The following is a 19,883-nucleotide window of genomic DNA, read 5'->3' as shown; positions in this document are numbered from 1 at the left end:
TCCCTTCCCTTCCCTTCCCTTCCCTTCCCTTCCCTTCCCTTCCCTTTTGTCCTGCTTTCTACCCCCTCTGGGATGCCTGGAGCTTTTTTTTCCCTGGGACAGCTGCTCCTCTTTTCCATGTCTTCCCACGGGACGCGGCCATTTGGGGAAGCAGCAGTGAGGGGTGTGGTGGCAGGGCAGGAGAGGATGAAATGATGTCTTAGGGCAGGTGGGCATCACCCATCTCTCCTCCTCCCCAGGAACACGACATTGAGACCCCCTATGGGCTGCTGCACGTGGTCATCCGGGGCTCTCCCAAGGGGAACCGCCCGGCCATCCTGACGTACCACGATGTGGGCCTCAACCGTGAGTGCTGCTCCTGGGCTGGGGGTGCAGGGCAGGCAGGGCTGACCTGAGGCTCCATGGGGTGCCAGGACATCGCCCCTGGCTCTGCTCCTTTGCCTCCTCCCATGGCTGCACTGGGTGCCCCCAGGCATCTGAAAGCACCAGGGGAGTTTGGATACCCAGCTGGACACAAAGCCCAGGCACAGCCAGGAGTGCTTGGCCACCCCGTGCTGGCTGCCTGCCCACACCAGGCAGGGATGGGACATGGGGGATGCTGGGCTGGTTCTTGCTGCTGCCACCAGCCCGTTGGTATTCAGAGCATGGACCCAGCTGGGAGCAGGGCATAGTGGGGGACAAAAGAGACTGGGAATTGCAGGGAAGGAGAGATGCCAAGCTGGAGCTCTGATGTTGAGATGCTGCACTTTCTGTCAGCCTGCAGCCCTAGACCTGTACCCCAGAGCCCTGTCCTGAGCTGTGCCCTCCAGCTAAGCCAGGAAGCCCAATTCCCTGTGAGTGAGGAGAAGCATCTCCCGCTCCGCTGGTGGCTGAGGCTGAGTCACTGACATGCTACATGAGCTGTGTCACCATTGCAGCAGCTCTGGCTGTTCAGGTACACGTCATGCTGGCTGCAATGGGCCTTACAACCTGCCTCACCCCACGTTTTGGGAGGGATGTCACAGCGCTGATGCCACGGGACAGGACCCTGCCAAGCTCCAGCAGCATCTGTATCCTACTGCAATAGTGGGGTATTGTCCACGGCAGCACTGGGGTTGTTTCTTTGACTCTTTCCAAGCAGGGAGATTTGCAGCTGTTCCTCAAATCATGTGTTTGCTTGAGCCCTTTCTGGGGATTTTGGAGGGGAATAATGCCCCAGGCTATGAATCCTGCTGCCCACTGGGTGGTCTTGCAGTCTTGGGCTCTGCATCCTTCTGAGGCTCACCCCAAACTCATTCTCCTGGCTGTGTCTGTCCATCCCCATGCCTCCTGACACCTGGAGGGATGCAGCCCTTGCTAACAGTAGCTGTAGTCTCTGCTGTGTGAACATGGAGCCTGGAGGGAAGGGGATGGGATGGTTTTGGTGGCACGTTACCTCATGGTTCAAGGGCAGTGGGAGGGTGCTGTCTATGCTCCCCTGGCCCACCAGGCCCCACTGTCGGGGTGTTTGGTCTCTGATACCCACCTGCCCTTTGACAGACAAGCTTTGTTTCAACACCTTCTTCAACTACGAGGACATGCAGGAGATCACGAAGCACTTTGTGGTGTGCCACGTGGACGCGCCGGGCCAGCAGGCAGGAGCCTCACAGTTCCCTCAGGGGTAGGTGCCAGCTGCAGGGGCTCACTGTGCCTGCTGGGGTGTCACCTCCCTGCCCCATAGTTATTGCTGCCTGGCAGTTGTGCCCTGCCTGTGGGTTTTTCCAAACCATGCCAAAGCCTGTGGCAGATGACTGACCCAGGGTGGGCAATAGGGTGGTTTGCAGGTGGGTGGCATTTCCCTGCCCATTTCAGGCATCCCAGCTGCCCTGTCAGAGATGCTCTGCTCTGAACAGGTTCCATAACCACCATCCTGTGCCTCCCTGTGCCACAGGTACCAGTATCCATCCATGGACCAGCTGGCTGCCATGTTACCCAGCGTGGTGCAGCATTTCGGGTGAGTCAGCCTGTCTTCCACGGCTGCTGACTGAGGATCCTGGGCAGGGAGATGGACAGAAGACAAGGATTTGGGGCTGGGGGAGTTGTCTCTGTAAGCTGGCATCTGGCAAGTCTTCTTGCTGTGGGTGGAGGGGTGTCCCAGGGAACGTGTTGGAGCCTGCTGTCCCCTCATATGGACCTCTCAATGTTTCCAGGTTCAAGTATGTGATCGGGATCGGTGTTGGAGCAGGAGCCTATGTGCTGGCCAAGTTTGCGGTGAGCCTGGGGCTGTGATGGGCTGACTTTGAGTTGCTTGTACCTGCTGTCAGTCCAGGGCATGGGGAAGAGCAGGAGCTGATACCTCCAGGCAGTCTCTGTTGCTGCAAAGGCTCTTGGAGGGTTGGGGTCCCAGGGCTGCAGTGCCAAGGCCACAGTGGCTGGGCAGTCTTGCCACAGGTGCCACATTGCTCCCAAAACAGGGTCACGTCAGCTCCATGCAATGCCTGTGCAGTGGCTCTGGTGGGGGGCTGCCCAGGGCACATCTCCCCTGCCTTCTGAGCCTCTCCCCTCTTGCTCACTGCAGCTCATCTTCCCTGACCTGGTTGAAGGGCTGGTCCTTATGAACATCGACCCCAACGGCAAAGGCTGGATTGACTGGGCAGCTGCCAAGGTGGGCAGGGCCCCGACCCCTCTTCCTGGTCCTGGCAGCTTCCTGGGGCAGGAGGCAGCCAGGGCAGTGCATTAACTCCCTGTGCTCCCTCCACAGCTCTCTGGCCTCACCAGCACGCTGCCAGACATTGTCCTGTCCCACCTGTTCAGCCAGGTAAGGGCTGTGAATCCTCTGGGCCCCTGCCACCAGCCCCCAGCCCAGCATCCCAGCTGGGTCAGCCTGCCAGGTGCCACAGTGCCACTGGACCTGTCCCGTGGGCAGCATTGGGTTTTGTCAAGCCCTGCCTGGTCTGAGGCTTAACCTTGATGAGTGTGTGACCCGTGCCCGTGTCCTGCCTGGGTGTGCTCCCTGCAGCACCACTGTGCCCAGCTGCATTGCCCAGCATCCTCCTCCTCTGTGCTGGCTGGCATGGCATGGGCAGGACTGGGGGAGCAGGGTGTCTCCCCAGCATCTGCCCTCATCTCCATCCCCTGCTGGCACAGGAAGAGCTGATGAACAACACGGAGCTGGTGCAGAGTTACCGGCAGCAGATTGGCAGTGTGGTGAACCAGTTCAACCTCCAGCTCTTCCTCAACATGTACAACGGGTGAGTGCTCCAGGCAGCCCTGCTCCTGGGCCCCGTCCTGTCTGTGCCAGGGCGAGGGGCTGCAGTACTGGTGGGTGGCTGAGGTCACTGTGGGAACCCAGACCCCTGTTGGGTGCTGTCATCACCCTCCAGTGCATACAGGCAGCTGTGCAAAGTTACCTGCCACTGTTGGCTGGGAATATGGGAGAGGTGGTACCTGAGCCAGAGCCTTGCCATGTCCCAGGACCCACCAGCATGGGTACACATTCCCACGTGTCCTCCTGCACTGGGTGCTGTCACGGGTCTGGGAAAGGGGGCAGAGATGCTGTCCCATGCATGCAAGGGGTTGGGAGCCCTGCCGCTCTGCTTGGTGCTGCATTCTGTTCCATGGGTTCTGCTTGGGCCAAGGAAGAGGTGGCCATGGCATCCTCCATGCACAAGGTGCCAGCACAGTGGGGCTGGGTGTGGCTTCTTGGGGCTGGCAGTGGCCTGATTCTTGTGCTATGGCATTGGTGGTGGCATTTGCCCATGGGCTCACACTGGCCTTCTTTCTCCTCCATCAGCCGCAGGGATCTGGACATCAACCGGCCTGGGACTGTGCCCAATGCCAAGACGCTGCGGTAAGAGTCGTGCTGGCAAGTCTTGGAGGGGTCTCAGGGTAGTAGAATTCACTCAGACCAAACCCTGACCAGGCCCCTTTCTCCTCTCACTTCCAGCTGCCCGGTGATGCTGGTGGTCGGAGACAACGCTCCTGCTGAGGAGGGGGTGGTGAGTGATGGGGCAGTGCCTGCAGGGTGGCAGGCGGGCGGTGCCCACGCACGGGCACGCACATGTTCACTGCCTGCTCAGACACACAGCAGATCCTGGGAGTGGGAGCGTGCTCGTGTGCAGACCCGCCTGCTCGTGTGGGCACCTGTGCACATGCAGCTGCGTGTGGCTGCCACACCCGGAGAACTTCCCCTTCTTCATGTGCCCAGATGTGCCCCCACTGTGCACGCTCGGATGTGTCGGCACACGGGCACGGCCCCTGTGGCCACGTGCAGCCACACAGCTGCTGGCACACTTGTGTGCATGTACACACATGTGTGTGACACAGAATGCCTCACCAGCCCCCCTCACCTCCTGCTCCAGTCCCTGCACTTGCCCAGATAGGAGGAAAGTCCCCTCTGTCCCGTGGCAGGGGATGGTGCGGGCTCAGGGCTCGCCTACTGTCCTGTCTGCTGCTGGCTGGGATGGGATTTGTCAGCAGGAATGCCAGTAGTGGTACATGTGGACAACTTCTGCTTGGCTCCTGGCTTCCTAGGCTGCTAATATCATCTCTCCTGCCCGCAGGTGGAGTGTAACTCCAAGCTGGATCCCACCAACACCACATTCCTGAAGGTAGGCTGGTGACAGGGGGCAGCAGGAAGGTCCTTGCTGCCTATGAAGTGCCCCATTGCTGTCTGCCCCAGGGCTGCAGGGTGTCCCCATCTCCCCATTCCATGTCCATAATGGCCCTTGGAGCTGGGGGTGTATGGGGAGAGCAGGGTGACCTCAGAAGTGACATGCTGCCAGCAGCTGCTGGGGGATGGTGGGCAGTACAGGCAACCCTCCAAACTAAGCACGACCTTCTCTTTGCAGATGGCTGACTCTGGTGGGCTGCCCCAGGTCACGCAGGTGAGCCCTCACAATTTCCCCAGTTACCTGGGCATACTGGGCCCTGAGACATGCACTGGTGCTGCCCTTGGCTAGCTGGGGATGGGCTGATGAGGGCATAGGGGTCTCACACTGGGGCTGCCAGAAGGTGCTTGGGGCTGCGAGGGGATCTCAGCCTCAGTGCTGTCTCAGCACTAAGCACTTCAGCTCAGCTCACCCTGCTCTCTCCCTACAGCCAGGCAAGCTGACTGAAGCCTTCAAGTACTTCCTGCAAGGCATGGGCTACAGTGAGTGCTGGGGCTGGGTGTGGGGCTGGTGTGGGGCTCTGTGTGCTGGTGTGTACGTGTGCTGACCTGCTGCAGATCTGTCTGTCCGTGTGTCCACAGAGGCTTGGGGTGTACAGGCTCTGTGTGCACACAGATGTGTGTACAAGGGCTCTGTGTGTACATATGTATGTGTCTGGCTCCCTGTGTAGGTGTGCATGTGTGTGTGTGTGCGTGGGCATGCACGAGCAGGGGCTGTGTGTGTGCAACAAAGACAAGCAGAGCCCGTGGACCGCGGTCTGTGCATGTGTGTGCACAGTTTATGACCACACGTGTGTGTGTTTATACCTGTGTGTGCACACATGTGAAAGTCCCCACGCACGTGTGTGTGTGTGTGTGTGTGTGTTTGTGTGTGTGTGTTTGCAGGTCTGTTGCACATCTGTGTGTGTGTGTGTGTGTTTGCAGGTCTGTTGCACATCCGTGTGTGTGTGTGTGTGTGCGCTGTTTGTGTGCACAGGGACAGCTCCGTGTGCAGGCACACGTGGGCCGGGCAGGGGCTCCTGGCCCAGCGGAGCGGCCGACAGGGCTGACGCTCTCTCTCTGCCCTCCCTGCCCTTCTCCCGCCCCTGCCAGTCACCCATCTGAAGGATCGGAGGCTGAGTGGAGGCACAGGTACTGCTCAGTGCCCGCTGCTGCATGGTGCCTGCCTGGCCTGTGCCCTCGAGCTGCCTGGGCACCTTTGGGAGCAGCCTGGGTGCAGGACTGGCCCTTCCCAGCCCGATGCCCACTGCCTCGCTCCGCTTTGCCTGAGATGGCACCCTGAGCCAGGGCTGGGGGCTGAGAAATGGCATTCAGAGGATTCCTCCTCCATGCAGGCACAGTCTTGCACACTCCTCCGGGTAGGCCAGGAGCTGTGCCCACCGGCCGTCCTGGCTGGGGGAGGGTGGCACTTTCCCTGCACACCCTGGGCAGCCAGGGAAGCTCTGATTCCAGCTCACTCCTTTCCTGGAGCATGGTAGTCAGGGCTCTCCACTGCCTGATGCCCAGAAGTTGCATGCCCAGGAGCGAGCCCGGTGTTCAGCCTGCCCCAGAGAACCCCTGCCCTGCTGTCCCTTGCCAGCCTGGAGCTGCTCATGTTGTCACAGCACCGCTTGCTGCAAGCTTGTGCCCAGGCTCAATCGCGTCGGGGAGCAGGGCTGGTGGCAATGTTGGCTCAGCTCTCTCAGGTTTTCAGAGGGATCTGAGCACCCTGGCCGTCTCTCTGTGCCCGTGCAGTGCCATCTGCCAGCATGACCCGCCTGGCACGCTCCCGCACGGCCTCCCTCACCAGCGCCAGCTCCGTGGATGGCACCCGCCCACGTGCCTGCACCCACTCGGAGAGCACCGAGGCCATGGGGCAGATCAACCACACCATGGAGGTATCGTGCTGAGGTCCACGCCCGCCGCCGACGTCTCCTTCAGAGCCATCTCCCATCCGTCAGCATCCCGCCAGCACCCACCCGCCCCGTGGACATCCTCCACCAGGGCCCTCGCTTCTTCGGGGTCAATTTGTCTTCTTTGCCTTGGCCTCATCCCCTTGTCTGGTACAGGAGAAGGAGAGGGGCTTTGTCCAGCTGTCACACATGGTTCTGCATTGGTCCTCACCCTCCCTAGCATTGGCTTGGCCCTGGCTTGGGAGGGTGGGTGGCAGGGGGACAGGGCCAGGATGGGGTAGCAGGGTCAGGGTGGTGAGATGGGGACAGAATGTTGGGATGGGATGGGATGATGGGATGGGACAGCAAGTGGAGATGACTCAGGAGGTGGGTTGGTCTCCCAAGTTCAACTGATGGCTGACCAAAAGGAAAACGGGAACAGGGAGCAGCGCTTACTGGGAGGTCATTGGTCCGTTCCTAGGGATGCAGTTTTCATTTCTCCCTGATGGCCCTCTCTAGGGAGAGCTAGCATGGGATCCCCCAGCACACCCAGGACTTGCTACCCCAGAGCTGGCTGTGAGCCTTATGAGAAATCACATCCCAAACTCCCTTTGCCCTGGTCATGTACCCTGAGGGCTGCCCTGGGGCAAGTGAAGAGGGGTCAGCCCTAGTCCAGAAGCTATAAGGGCAGGAGGGTGGCACAAGTGTCTCCCTGCCTCTGCCCATGCCCTCACCAGTGGTGGCACTTCCTTTGTCCCTTGTTGCAAGGAGGACAATTATCGCCTGTCACCAAAAATGCACTGGGGAGGGGGGAATTGGCTGGCTCAGTCCCTGCCACACTGTCAGTTCCACTCCCAGCTCTTGGGCTGAGCCTGCCATGGTCCAGAGGGCACTGTTTTAGGGGATGTCACACAGCAAATCCCACCTCAAGTTTTGCCACAACCTGTGGGTGTCATCACCGAGGAGCCATTAGCAATAAGATGAGACACTCCCCGCACCGTGCTGGGGAGCCCTCAGCACCCTCTGCCCCACAGGGTGCCTCAGCACAAGATGCTGGCAGCGTGGGGTGACCTGTGGGATGTGGGGAGCACTCCATGGTCTGGCTTTGCCCACATGGCTGGCCAGACCCACCATGGCTCCCCAGATCCACATCCCCACCTCCAGCACTTTGCCTGGCACTGAGCGGGGCAGGGCATCTCTCAAGGGCTTGGCTCCCCCCGGGCCGTGGGGCCCCATCTGGCCACCAACTCCAGGTGGCTCTTGCCTCTTGCACTCGGCATGGAGACCCTGTCTGTCATTGCATAATCCCAGTGATGGCCACCCAGCCTCTGCTGCCACAGCAGCAGTGCCCAGCCCCTCCTGTGCCCACTGTGAGGCACGGGCAAGGATGGCCCTGGCTCTGGTGATGGGTGCTGAAGTCTCTGTAGGTGGTCCATGGAGGATCTGAGCAGGGAAACCCACCAGGTGCCACCACCTGGGCGAGCAGAACCAGCCTGCTGGAAGCAGGTCCCACCCAGCCCCACAAAAGTATTCTACCCTCAGACCCCATCCCTGCTCCCAGTGAAGGGCACAGAGGTCCTGGGGTTCCCAGCGGGTGTATGAGGGCTTTTGGCCCTGAGACCCGTGCCCCACCCAAACCCTCCCATAGTAAAAGGCCACCCCAAAACACCAGTGTTCCCCTTTGTCCTCCACTTCGTTCTGCTGTGTGCTTCCTTCTTGGTGTGACTCTGAAAGCTATGTAGCTCCTTTTTACGGTAGATACCGCTGCGATCTCTTGTTTTCTCAGCGTGTCCTTCCAGATGATATATATATATAAATACCTATACATAATATATATATAAGGGTTTGCCCAATCCCTGACCTTTTTGGGTTCACTCCTCCTTGCATTCTTGTCCAAGCAGTGCTGTGTGGTTTCCCTGGAGGTGGTGTGGCTGTGCTCGCCTTCAGTTCCTCACCTTGGTTTTGTTGGTTGGTTGGTTTGGTTTTCCCTGGTGGTTTGTTCTTCTGATTTTTGTTGGTTTTCCTTTTTTTCCCAGTCACAGCGGAATTTAACACATTTTCCTGTCTGAGTGCAGCCTGGTTTTGTCACAGCGGCATCGAGGCCGCAGCACTCATGAGACAGCAGTATGTAAACCAGATTTAACTAACCTGTTGCTGTAGAGAGGAGTTACTGTGTTGGAAATAAACCAACAAACTAATAAAGATGTTAAGAACCTGCTGTGCTCTTTATAACATACTATAGGTAAATGGGTCTGAGCCCACCTGGGGACTGCCTGCAGAGACCTGGCAGGCACGGAGGACAAGTGGGACACACCTTGGCCACTAACCCCATTAGTGATGCTCATGGAAGACCAGGACACCAGGGTGCACATGGGGGAAAGCTGTGAGGGGCCTTGGATTTGGAGTAGCTATAGGCAGTCTATATGTGGATGGAGGGTGGAAAGCTGCCAGTTGTAGCCCAACGAGGTTGGATCCAAGGGGTGTCCACTGGGGAAGAAAAGACCTGTGGCTGCACAACTCTGGGGATGAGCAGGGTTCTTGGGAGATTCAGCTTCCCTGTCCACTGCCAGGACCCCTGTTTATCTCTCTGGTCTGAATGTCCCAGGCCATAGCCCTTTCCAAGTGCATGAAGTCCTATCTGGGAAGGATCCTCTCCCTACATCCTAGTCCCTGTCCCTGCCCTGTGTCTGCCCTGTGCTGGGTCACTCCAGACTGGTCCCAGTCCCTGCAGAGGGGCTCAGAGCCAAAGCATGGAGACAGTGTGGCTGTGTAGTCCACACTCATGGTTGCCTGGGTAGGCAGGAAAAGCCTGGACATGTGGGGAGGGAATACAAACAGCCAAGGCTGAGCTGAGGTATGGGCAGGCAGCCCAGGAGCCTTTCTTGGCTGTTTTGGTTCTGCTGGTGAGGGTGAGCCTGTCCTGGGGGGGGATGTGGTACACTGCACACACCCTTATCACTGAAATGCATAAATACTGCTGTATTTATCCAGGGCATAATGTAGACTTTATGCTGTACAGATGGCTGGGATAGGATGTCAGACAAATGATTTCCACATTCCCACTGAATGCAATTCATGGGGTGCTGGATGCTGAATAGTGACAGACTGCAACAGGAAGAAAACGAACAACTCCATATCCCTATCTACTGCTAGATTAAAACTCTTTTTTTTCCCTGTACTTCAGATATGAGCCTAAATAACCTATTTTCTTGGGACCTGGCCCATCTCACCATTCAGTTACCTCTTCTTGGACCAGAAGCAAGTCACTGAATCTTCCCTTCCCATATTTTTACCCAAGAAAGTATAGTCAAAGCTTTTTTTAATACTGCCAGTAATACTCGCATGAGAACAGGCTGTTGATGATACATGAGTTTTCATTTCTAGCAGGAGGAGATCATTTAGTACGTGCAATCCCTTGGGGGAACATGCAAAGCAATGGGAGCAGCCGGGCAGAAAAAAATTCCGGCTGCTTTTTCTGGCCAGATACGGATGCCATTAGTGGGGAGTGAGGGAACGATATAGGTCAGTATCTCAAATGGCGCATGAAAATTCGACTTAGAGGGTCAGAGCCTGCGGTGCATCTGTGAGGCTGCACTGCCACCTGGTGCGGTGTGAAGCGCTCACAGCCTCTGCCCAGCGCTGCCTCTGCCTTGCTTTTTCTTTAAACCACCCCACCAAAGGACAACAATTCTGTTTCAACCGCTGGCTGTTGGGTTTGGTTATATAAACAGGTAGAAATATGACAGCACACAGGTCCGGAAATCAGAAGCATCTGAGCAATGGTGACAGCCGTTCCCCCTCCATCTGTCACAGCTGCACAGGGGAGAGAGCTTCAGCTGCCAGCACAGAGTTACAGCAGGTCACTGCCAGCTCACTGAACGCTTCAGCCTTTGCAGCTGACTGTGTTGTGTCACCAGGTGAGCCAGGCTTGGCAAAGGTGACTGTGTTTGTGCCTCTGAGAAGGTGAAGCAACCTGCAAAGTCCCAGGTGGGTGTTAGCACAGCCAGGTACTTCTCTTCAGCCAGGCCTTCCTCAACAAGGATCCCTGACTCGTGAGAAAGTCTCATCCCTGAGGGGAGGTGGTGACAGCTAAGGGCAAAAAGCTTAAAGAACAGCTCATTTCCCATTGCTTCCCAGGGCCTCGCTGTATCCAGTCCTTTGAAAACAGAGGGCTGGAAGCACCTCATGCCCTGAAAATCACGGAACTGCTCAGATGGAAGGAACCTTTGGAGATCATCCAGTCCAATCCCCCTTCCAAGGCACAGGAACAGCCACTGGAATAGGTGGCACAGGAACGTGTCCAGGTGTGTTTTGAATGTCTCCAGAGAGGAAGAATCACCGACCTCCCTGTGCAGCTGTTCCAGTGCTCTGCCACCCTCCATGTATAAAGATGTTCTTCCTCACATTGAGGTGGAACTTGTGTTTTTGTTTATGGCCACTGCTCCTTGTCCCACTGCCACAGAAAGAGACTTGCACCATCCTCTTGGCACCGACCTTTGAGATATTTATATATTCACTAATGAATGAGATCCCCTCTCAGTCTTCTCCAGAATAAACGTGCCCAGCTCCCGCGGTCCCTCCTCATACGAGGTGTCCCAGACCCCTCATCACCTCTGCGGCCTCCACTAGGGCTGAGCAGAGCGGCCCAAACCCCTGCGATTCCTGTGCCGGGCTCACCCGGGGCCCCTTGCGGTGTCCGTGCCCTCGGTGACCGGAGTGTCGCCGCCGCACCGGGGACCCCGCGGGAACTACAGCTCCCATGGTGCCGCGGGGCCGGGCGGAAGCGGGGCGCGCCGGCGGAGCGGGGCCGCGCAGAGCCCATGGCCGCGCTCAAGTACGCGGGGCTGGAGGACACTGACAGCGAGGAGGAGCTGCCGCCGGGCTGGGAGGAGCGCACCACCAAGGACGGCTGGGTTTACTACGCCAAGTAAGGGTGGGAGCGGGGCGAGCCCGCCGGGAGCGCTCTGACCACCCCGGGGCAGCGTCCGCGGAGCCGCCCCTCACGGAGGAGCCGCGGGGCTGGAGCTGCGGGACCGGGCTGCGGGTGACGCGGGGTCTGTGTGCGGTGCCCGCCCGGCTCCGGGGAGCGCTGGGCTGGGTGTGCGGACGGGCTCCGAAGGTTCTGACAGCCACAGCCGCTCCTGCGGAGCCGCTCCGAGCGGCCGGAACGGTGCCGAGCCTTCGCCTCCCGCCCCGCCTGGGAATGATGCTGGAGCCGCTGGTGGGAGCGTCCCGGAGCTGGCTCAGTGCGCCTCAGGCCTCCGTGGGCGAGCTGTGTGCATTCTGGTTAAGCCTTACACAATATTGCAGAGTGTGGGAACAGGAGAAACAGATCCCATGGAAGTTAAAAGCTGTGGATGCTGTTCCTCAGCTCTTCAGTACACCTTGGGCAAGAGATAGAGTCGCATTTAGCTCCTTCTGTCCGGGCCACTGGACGTGATTCCATCCTCGCAGGTTGCAAAGGGGATGTGCCGCAGGATGAGCTAACTCAGTAGAATATATGTTTATACACTCTGTCCTCTCGTGTGGTTTCTGTAGCCATGCTGATGCTGGGATCTCCTGTCTGATTAAAGCTACAAGAGTTATTCCCTTTCACGAAAGGGTGGAAAAGTATGATTCAATCTCACCTGTGATGAGTTCTCCTCCTCCTCCCTACTTCTGCTCTTATAAACACTGGACAGAATGCTTTAGTTTATCCACACTTTGTTTTGAACGCTGCAATTTCTCTCTAGGTGTTCCTTTTTCTTAGGTCACTTGCCTGTATATTTCCATTGACTTCAAAAGCTCTTTCAGGAAAGAATCACTTGGTGAAAGTAACAAACCTATGAAATAACAAGGTATTACTGAGCATAATTGTTACACAGGCAGTTCAACAGGTCAGTTTCTGAACTCTAGTGAAACTGCACTGGTTTAGTTTAATGATACAACACGAATATATCTTTACTGTCTGAAAATCTTGCCCCGTGTGTCTAAAAATCTATTTGATGTGAAGAGGTGTTGCACCGTTGCTTTAATTATACACTCTATATGTGTGATACTTCTGCATATTCTGGGAATATGAACATTTATCTGGAATTATTTTGGTTTAAGACTTTTGAAGATGTTTCTGTTGAGTTAGGTGTGCACACAGGTGGACAGCATTTGTTTGTCAGGCTGCTGTAATTTGATTAAATATCTCCTATTTTCAGGTCACAGAGGTGTACTTGTTTAGTCTCAGCTCCCAGCTGTGTTCCCTGTAATACCATGTGCTGTCACCGTGGGGTTGCTGTAAGAAGGGAAAGTTGCTTATGTTGTGTGTAAATTGCTGTTGGGCCTGTAGGTTATTTGTAGTTATTTGTGTGTTATTTATTGCTGTTGTCACTCTTTATTTCACACTTGGGCAGCTATCAGTTTGGACACTCAATTAATCCCTGCCTGACTCTTAAAACTTGGATATTATTTAAAAATACTCAATGAAAGATGAGATTTTAACGTCCAACCTGCTTTCAGCACTTTGGTTATTTTAAGACCTTGTTTATGTGCACATGACTTTGCTTATTAGTCTATAGTGGAGAAAAATCTTTTGATGGAGTACTTTAATTCTGTGATTTTAATGAATAAAGACTCTGAATTGGAAGAAAAGGTGGAATACCATTGTTATGTATATTAAATAAATACCCTGCTAGTCAAGGCCCGTGGATAAACTTACCCATCCAAAGCTACAGTTGCTCATGTAGAAATCCAGCTTACTTATGTTGATACTTATTACTCTACGTATCAGTATTGTTAGGCAGGAATTTTAGAAAGGTGCTATTGTAATTTGAAGACTTCCTAATATTATTACTTGTTGGTGATAAATTCTTTTCTTGCTTCTTTCTTCCTTACTCCTAGCAACGATCATCTTTTTGAGGTGTTTTCTGAGTCTTTTTAACTTCTGAGTTATTTGAGTTTGTTTTTTTTTTTCCTTCTCATAACCATCAAAACTTGGGATTGAAAGTCAAACATTTATTTGAATTTTTATAGACTCCTGTGCTCTCTGGTTAGTTACTTTCAGATCTGTGGCGATATTTTAGGTTACATCAGAAAGATTATTAGGTAATTTAAAAAAAAATCTTAAACTTTTTCTTTTCCTGCAGCCACCTAGAAGAAAAAACACAGTGGGAACATCCTAAGTCTGGGAAGAGGAAACGTGTTGCAGGAGGTTTGTGTTAAACTTTTGTAATGAGCTGAGATTGTTACAAACATTTAATTCCTCCACAAACTCCAGCTGACCTCATTTTGATCTCCTAGATCAAAATTTAGATTTTTTCCCCTGACAAATCAGATGTCACTGATTCTGAGCTTGCAGAATATGGCTGATTTCAGTGGGGTTTTGCCTCTTTGATTGTGTCTGTGTAGGGTGATCACTTGGCAGTTTTATGGCTTTCCTGTATTGCTCCATAAAGCCAAAGTACTAATTCCAGGTTACAGGTTTTGTTTTAGTGTAGCTTGTAAAGCATGTAGCCAAAAGCTGGGGTTCTGTGTTCCTGGTGTCCATCAGATAATATTTACAGTTGGATTATATTCTTCAAAGAATGTGTTTCTTCTGGATCAAGGAGTCTCCCTGGCACAGAAGGAAGCCTCATTAGTTTTCATTTTACCTGTTTTCCCCAACCCAGCTGAGTATTTGTGCCAGAAGAGAAGGCAGACAGTGTTGCAGGACACTCCCAGAGGAAAAGGACTTCTCAAAGACCTTGGATCAGTGCCTTAAATCAGATCTTTCCAGAAGCTTCTGTACCTGGGGGTACTACACTGTTGGCAAGCCATGTTTCTTTTGGCTTTAGTAATCTGACTTTTAGTGAACTATTTTCAGTAAATCTTAAATTAATTAAAGTGAAATAAGTACTTTTCAGCTAAAATTAGAAATACTGTGAATGCCATCTGTTAACTACTTTTGTAGAATTTTTTTATACAAGAATTTGTTATGTAAAGATTTGCCATTTTTCTTCTTTTATCTGTCCTTCCAACTTCATTGAATCATTTAGGTTTGATTTATTGTATCTCATGCCCACTTGAGGGCTCTGATCTTTCAGCTTTTGGTATGTGTTACACATAACTTTTCCTATGTTTTTTGCTATTTATTTTAGCAGGGATACATACTGAACTGTGAGTAGTATAGATCTGTATGTGCTTGGAAGCATGGTTGCATTTTGCTGTTTTTTTTTTTTTTATGCTATAACATGAAATAATCTTTATAAAGATTTTTTTAGACTGTCTTTATACTTAATCTGCCAGTCATTGAACTTGTACCAGATCTTCTGTGTTCTGTACTTGTATGAGAAAGCAATTGTGTGTGATTAGGGAAGCAATCCTTCCTTCAAATTCTGATATTCAAGGGCAGCAGGTAGCTGTACCACCTACAGAAATAATGCAGAATTGCCTCATCAGTCTGAGAAATCACTTAAACTTCAAATTGAAGAGTATCCTAATGCCTGAAAATAAAGTTAATGTTTTATGTGCTTTCTAGATCTGCCATATGGATGGGAGCAGGAGACTGATGAAAATGGACAAGTCTATTTTGTAGAGTAAGTATCTCAAATTGTGCAGTGTGTAGAAGGAGACAGCTGAGTTACATGCTGAGGAGCCTTTGAGTTATGACACTGTGAAAATATCAGCTGGAAAGACAAAAAGATTAATAAATGCAGTTTCAGAATCCAAATGCAGATATTGCAGTGTCTGCTGTTTCAAGGGCAACTGTGGGGTCCTTTTATAGACTTGCTAAGAAAACATCTTCCCTAAACAACAAGATTTTTTTTCTTTTTTCCCCTGACAAAATTCTGCCTTTTATGTCAGGGGTTCATTTGAAGGTCAGAATGGGTTGTGAATTATGTAAATACAATTATTAATGGATGCTGTCACAACTGGGAAAAAAGTTTGATTAAATAATGTGATTGGGATGGTTTTAACCAAGCTGGAAAAAAAAATTGATTTTTGAGAATTAAATAATCTACTGGAATTGTGTATAGCAGTGGTTGCCACACATTTAAAATCTAAATGCAGAGTACAGAGGGGTTCAAACAGTTGAATTTTTGTGTTCTTTTGCAGCCACATAAACAAAAGGACTACTTACCTTGACCCAAGACTGGCCTTTACAGTAGAAGATAATCCAGTAAAACCTACTACTAGACAAAAATATGATGGGAACAGTACTGCAATGGAAATTCTCCAGGGCCGTGACTTGAGTGGGAAAGTGGTTATAATCACAGGAGCCAACTCAGGAATAGGTAGGTTAACATTGCACAAAAGGTAAAATATGGCAAACTTCATGTTACAGGCTCTGTATCTTTGGTTTTCAGGCTTGATTTGCACTTTTTTCTTATAAAGCACCTAATTATAAAGGTGTTTTTTTTAAAATCTATGGAGAATTTGGAACTTACAGGAGAGCTACAGGAAAGACACTGAGTGCTGAAACAATTGTTTTTTTTATAGAAAAATATTGATGGAGACATTCTACATTATGCAAATATATAAAGGATGGCTGTAGAAAGAGAGGGGAATTTTATTTTTATGATCTTGGTGGCTAGGACAAGGAGTGAGGTTTTTATGGATGCAGGGCAGTTCAGGTAAAGTATTCAGAAAAACTTCCTAATGCCAGCAAGTAAACTCAGGTAAAGTTTTCCCAGGAGGCTGTGGAATTTTTATCTCTGAAGGTACTTCCAAGTGAATTTGATGATGAACTTGTGTCAGGATGTTTTACTTGATGCTCCTTTAATTCAAAGAAATACAATTTATGACCTTTAGTAATCCCTGTTAGTTTCATGTCTCACAGGTTCATACATCCTTTCCTAAGACACCTAGCTTGTTTAGATACCTGTTAAATATTTCTGCTTCTATAGGGGGTGAGTGAGAGATTCAAATAACTGTTGATCTTTTGTTGCCTTTTGTTGTTTGTATTTTTATTTGTGATGGGATTACAACAATATTGAAGGAGTCTTTATGCAAATTATTTGATGGTTTTTATTTTGGTTCAGAATTTTGATTTAAATGTGTTTTTGAGGACATTGGAAAACCTTGAAGACATCCTGGAAAATGAGTTAATAGCAGGACTTGCCACTGAATTTTCTTGGGTTTTATTTATTAATTATTTAAGTGAGTGCTATTACACAGGAATCACATGAAGAATTTAGAGCTTTACTGTGCCTTGCAGTTTGGGCCTTAACAGCACATCCTGCTGTCACTGCCTGATGTTCTACTACAGATTGGCACTGCAGTTGGGGCAGCAAGTGTGGTACTTACCTGTCTCAAGGAATTTGGGCTTCCCAGTGAGGTTTGTGTTCCAGGTTCTCAGCACAGCATTTCTCTGCATTGCATCCAGCAGTTCAATTTGCTTTGTATGCAACTGTGCATTCTCTGAACATTTAAAGAATTACCTGGACTCAAAGGGATTTGCCTTCAGCAGGAGCAGAGCTGCCATTCAGCCTTTCTGAATGAGTTTGAGGTGTTTCAAATATGGCAAAAGATCAATTCAATATATGTGATGGTTTTGTCAAGATTTTTTTTTTTGATGTTTTTCCCTTAGTTTATAATCTGGATTGGTCACAAGTAATCAATCATATCCTTGCTTGAAATATTTTTTGCTTTGACTTAGAGTCCATAAGTATGAAGGTAACAGATTTGAGATTCAGATGGTGTTATGGCTTATTTAACTCAAAACTCTTGCATATCACATTGCATTTGGTGCTGCTTTAGTCCTATGCAGTGTCTGATGTTTCTTACCAGATGCCATGGAGCATGGATTAATTAGCTGGTTCAATGTGACTCTTACCAGTTTTGGAGCTTATTTTGCAGTTAGTGTAGGATTTCAGTGCTGTGTTCCACTTGATGTTATAGATTCTTCTTTTGTATTTTCTGTATATGTTGGAGGTAATAATTTCCTCCCTGAGTATTTTGAGGAGTAAACAATTCCTGTGATTTCAGAACAGCAAAATGTTTTCTTTTAGAGGTTAGCATAAATAATTTGAGGGAAATACTGTTGTCCATTCAGTAGAAAGAGATATAAAAGTAATATATTCCTTGTTGAGCATTTGTACTCAATACTGCAAGGAAAAAAACCAAAAACAGGAACCCTTTGATTGTTGTCCAAATGAGTTTCAGTGGTATATTTGAAAATAAGTAACTATGGTCTCTGTCCATTTGTTGAGAAATGTTTCATTTCAGGATGGGTAGAACAAAGATCAAGCTGTAACTGGATAGAACAGAGTCAGAAAAATGCATTTTCAATTACTGCATTGCTGGATGTTCAAGATAAAGTTTGGAAAATGCTGAGAATCTCTTGAAAGATGGATGAACATACAAGTGATGTTTTTATTCATCCATATACTCTGCTTTAGGATAGCAATGTTAAAAACAGATCAGTAAAGATGAAATAATATCTTAATTCACTTTATTTGTGAATCTAATACAGAGACTTCTACACAGCTTGTCAGGAGCACTTTTTTCCCTTAGAGTTGAAAAATCTCCTTAACTTCTGAAAAATAGAGATGCTTGCTTAGTTACTGAGGGAATACTTGGGATGAGTTCAGCAGTTTTAGGGTTTTAGTGGTCTCACACGTTGCCTCATTGCCATTAACTTAAAATGTCTGTAAATAGGGGCACTGTCTGCCCTGTGCTGGTTCTTTTCAGTCCTGATTAGGAAAGTGGTCTGTATGAATTTCCTGGATTGTACACCCAATTTCTTAACTTAATCTTTAAAATTGTTGTGGAAAGTGTAAGGGGAAAAACTACTAAAATAATTACATTTATAAACAATTATTTTTGATTAGCAGCTTGGAAAAGGTTAACAAATGATTCTGTTCTTACAATACAATGGATTCCTAGCAGCTCAAGAGTTGCTAGTGAAATATTTTCTTTTTTATTTTGGAATCTTTTTCTTCTGACAGTGCAGTCTAAGTATTCTTTAGTGTTTCTTTCCTCATCTATTTTTTAAGCTCAATCAAAACTTTGGTTTGAATATCACATTAGAAAGTTGAGGTAACTTTTGGTCCCAGCAAAGCTGGTGTATTAAAAAGAAGTAGGAAAGACTTACTGAACAGTTCAGTCTTGTGCTGATATGCAAAGGCATATTGAGAGAACAGTATGTACATTTAAACATGAATAGTGTAAATTGTCAGTTGGTTCCGTCAAAGTTATTCAGACTTACTCCACTGGGAGGAATTGAAGGTGTCTGCAATTCTGAGTGTGTTTTTCTGTTTAAATGTCTCAACACGAGCTTACAGAGAAAGGCCTTCCCCAGTTTGCTGCTGGTCTGGGCTGATTCCTGCTCACCAGTGTCGCCAGTAGAGGTCTGTGTTGCTCTTTGAAAATACTGAACAAAAGCGACCTGGTGCTTATTGCTGTTCTTAGGAAATTCTCCTGTAATTCTATTGTTTGTGTTCTTAATTAGGGCTAGAGTTGTAAATTTATAAAAGTGTGTCAGCAGTTCCTCTAGGTTTAATTTTACATAGAGATGTGGTATTTTTGGCTGTATGTGTAAGCAATGTGAAATGATACAGTTTTTAAAAAGTAACTTTGTTTTAGTATCAGAGAGCCAGTTGTGTAGCTGATATGATTTTCTGACTTGTATAAAAATTGCTGTCTGTTTTTAAGGATCATGTATGACCTGTATGGCCACAGGACCATGGTATGTTTTGGTTTCTGTGTCAGGGACTGGGGAGTGTGTCTGAGTGGTGAAGTGCAAGTGGTGTTGCAGAATATAATGGAAGGGCAAAGTGGGTCTGTTCTGTCCAGTCAGGTAGATTCCACAAAGTAGGATGTTTCTTAATGCTTTTCCAAGATTTTATCACAAAACTGTATTGATAATCACAACCAAACAGTTCCTCAAACTGGGTTTCTAATTTTTCTGCTAGATGAAGGTCAAAAGAAGCCTGTTCATTGCTTTTATAAGGGATGCCCAAAACAACCAGATCAGGTTTTTTTTCAGAGGCTGAAGAAAATCCAGAAGCTCCAGCCACAAACTGGCTTGCTGTATTGCTTTCCTTGGTAATGTTTACTGTTTTAAATTGTTTCCTCAAAATAAATGTTGTTTAGTGTTTTGCTGAAATTCTCTTTTTTTTCCTGGCATTCTTACTTCTTTGCAATGGAAAAGCCTTAGGCAGGAGAGAAGCTGTGGGTTAGGTACTAAATCAGTGACTAAAAGATGGGTCACTGCTCCAATACAATTTTGGTGTGTATATACATTTGGAGTGAGAAGTTATCATGGTTCTTTTATTTCTTGTACAGGACTTCAGTGTTAGCAACTTTTGTCATACTGGTGCAAAAGGCTGGGAAATGCACTTACAATCTATCTCAATTAAACATCTGCTTTATGATATAAAAAATTGTTTTCAGTGACTGGCCATGCAATTTTTATAAATGATAAAAATTTTTCT

The 19,883-nt window shown here is 49.5% G+C and overlaps 2 protein-coding genes across 5 annotated transcripts in view; both read left to right on the top strand.

The window, feature by feature from the left end:
• The window catches only part of NDRG4 (NDRG family member 4), a 20,010-nt gene extending 11,294 nt beyond the window's left edge, over positions 1-8,716 (top strand). For 2 of the 4 annotated variants that reach the window (XM_015640330.3, XM_015640332.1), the window contains 13 exons: positions 240-345; positions 1,519-1,639; positions 1,910-1,972; positions 2,169-2,229; positions 2,537-2,623; positions 2,720-2,776; positions 3,106-3,209; positions 3,752-3,808; positions 3,905-3,956; positions 4,521-4,568; positions 4,809-4,844; positions 5,059-5,110; positions 6,362-8,716. In XM_015640330.3, coding sequence (XP_015495816.1) covers positions 240-345; positions 1,519-1,639; positions 1,910-1,972; positions 2,169-2,229; positions 2,537-2,623; positions 2,720-2,776; positions 3,106-3,209; positions 3,752-3,808; positions 3,905-3,956; positions 4,521-4,568; positions 4,809-4,844; positions 5,059-5,110; positions 6,362-6,516 — 999 coding nt within the window. In that variant the 3' untranslated portion in view covers positions 6,517-8,716. Of the gene's footprint in view, positions 1-239; positions 346-1,518; positions 1,640-1,909; positions 1,973-2,168; positions 2,230-2,536; positions 2,624-2,719; positions 2,777-3,105; positions 3,210-3,751; positions 3,809-3,904; positions 3,957-4,520; positions 4,569-4,808; positions 4,845-5,058; positions 5,111-5,719; positions 5,759-6,361 lie in introns of all 4 variants that reach the window. The other 2 variants (XM_015640331.1, XM_015640328.3) reach the window with 2 other exon arrangements.
• Positions 8,717-11,292: 2,576 nt separating this feature from the next.
• Positions 11,293-19,883, top strand: part of WWOX (WW domain containing oxidoreductase) — a 473,213-nt gene continuing 464,622 nt past the window's right edge. Inside the window, exons 1-4 of the mRNA XM_015639852.2 lie at positions 11,293-11,425; positions 13,614-13,678; positions 14,984-15,041; positions 15,562-15,740. Coding sequence (XP_015495338.1) covers positions 11,319-11,425; positions 13,614-13,678; positions 14,984-15,041; positions 15,562-15,740 — 409 coding nt within the window. The 5' untranslated portion in view covers positions 11,293-11,318. The remainder of the gene's footprint in view (positions 11,426-13,613; positions 13,679-14,983; positions 15,042-15,561; positions 15,741-19,883) is intronic.

The sequence above is a fragment of the Parus major genome, chromosome 11 (genome assembly GCF_001522545.3).
Source record: "Parus major isolate Abel chromosome 11, Parus_major1.1, whole genome shotgun sequence".
NCBI lineage: Eukaryota > Metazoa > Chordata > Aves > Passeriformes > Paridae > Parus > Parus major.
The sequence above is the reverse complement of the archived record's forward strand: the minus strand, read 5'-3'. Positions and strand labels throughout refer to the sequence as shown.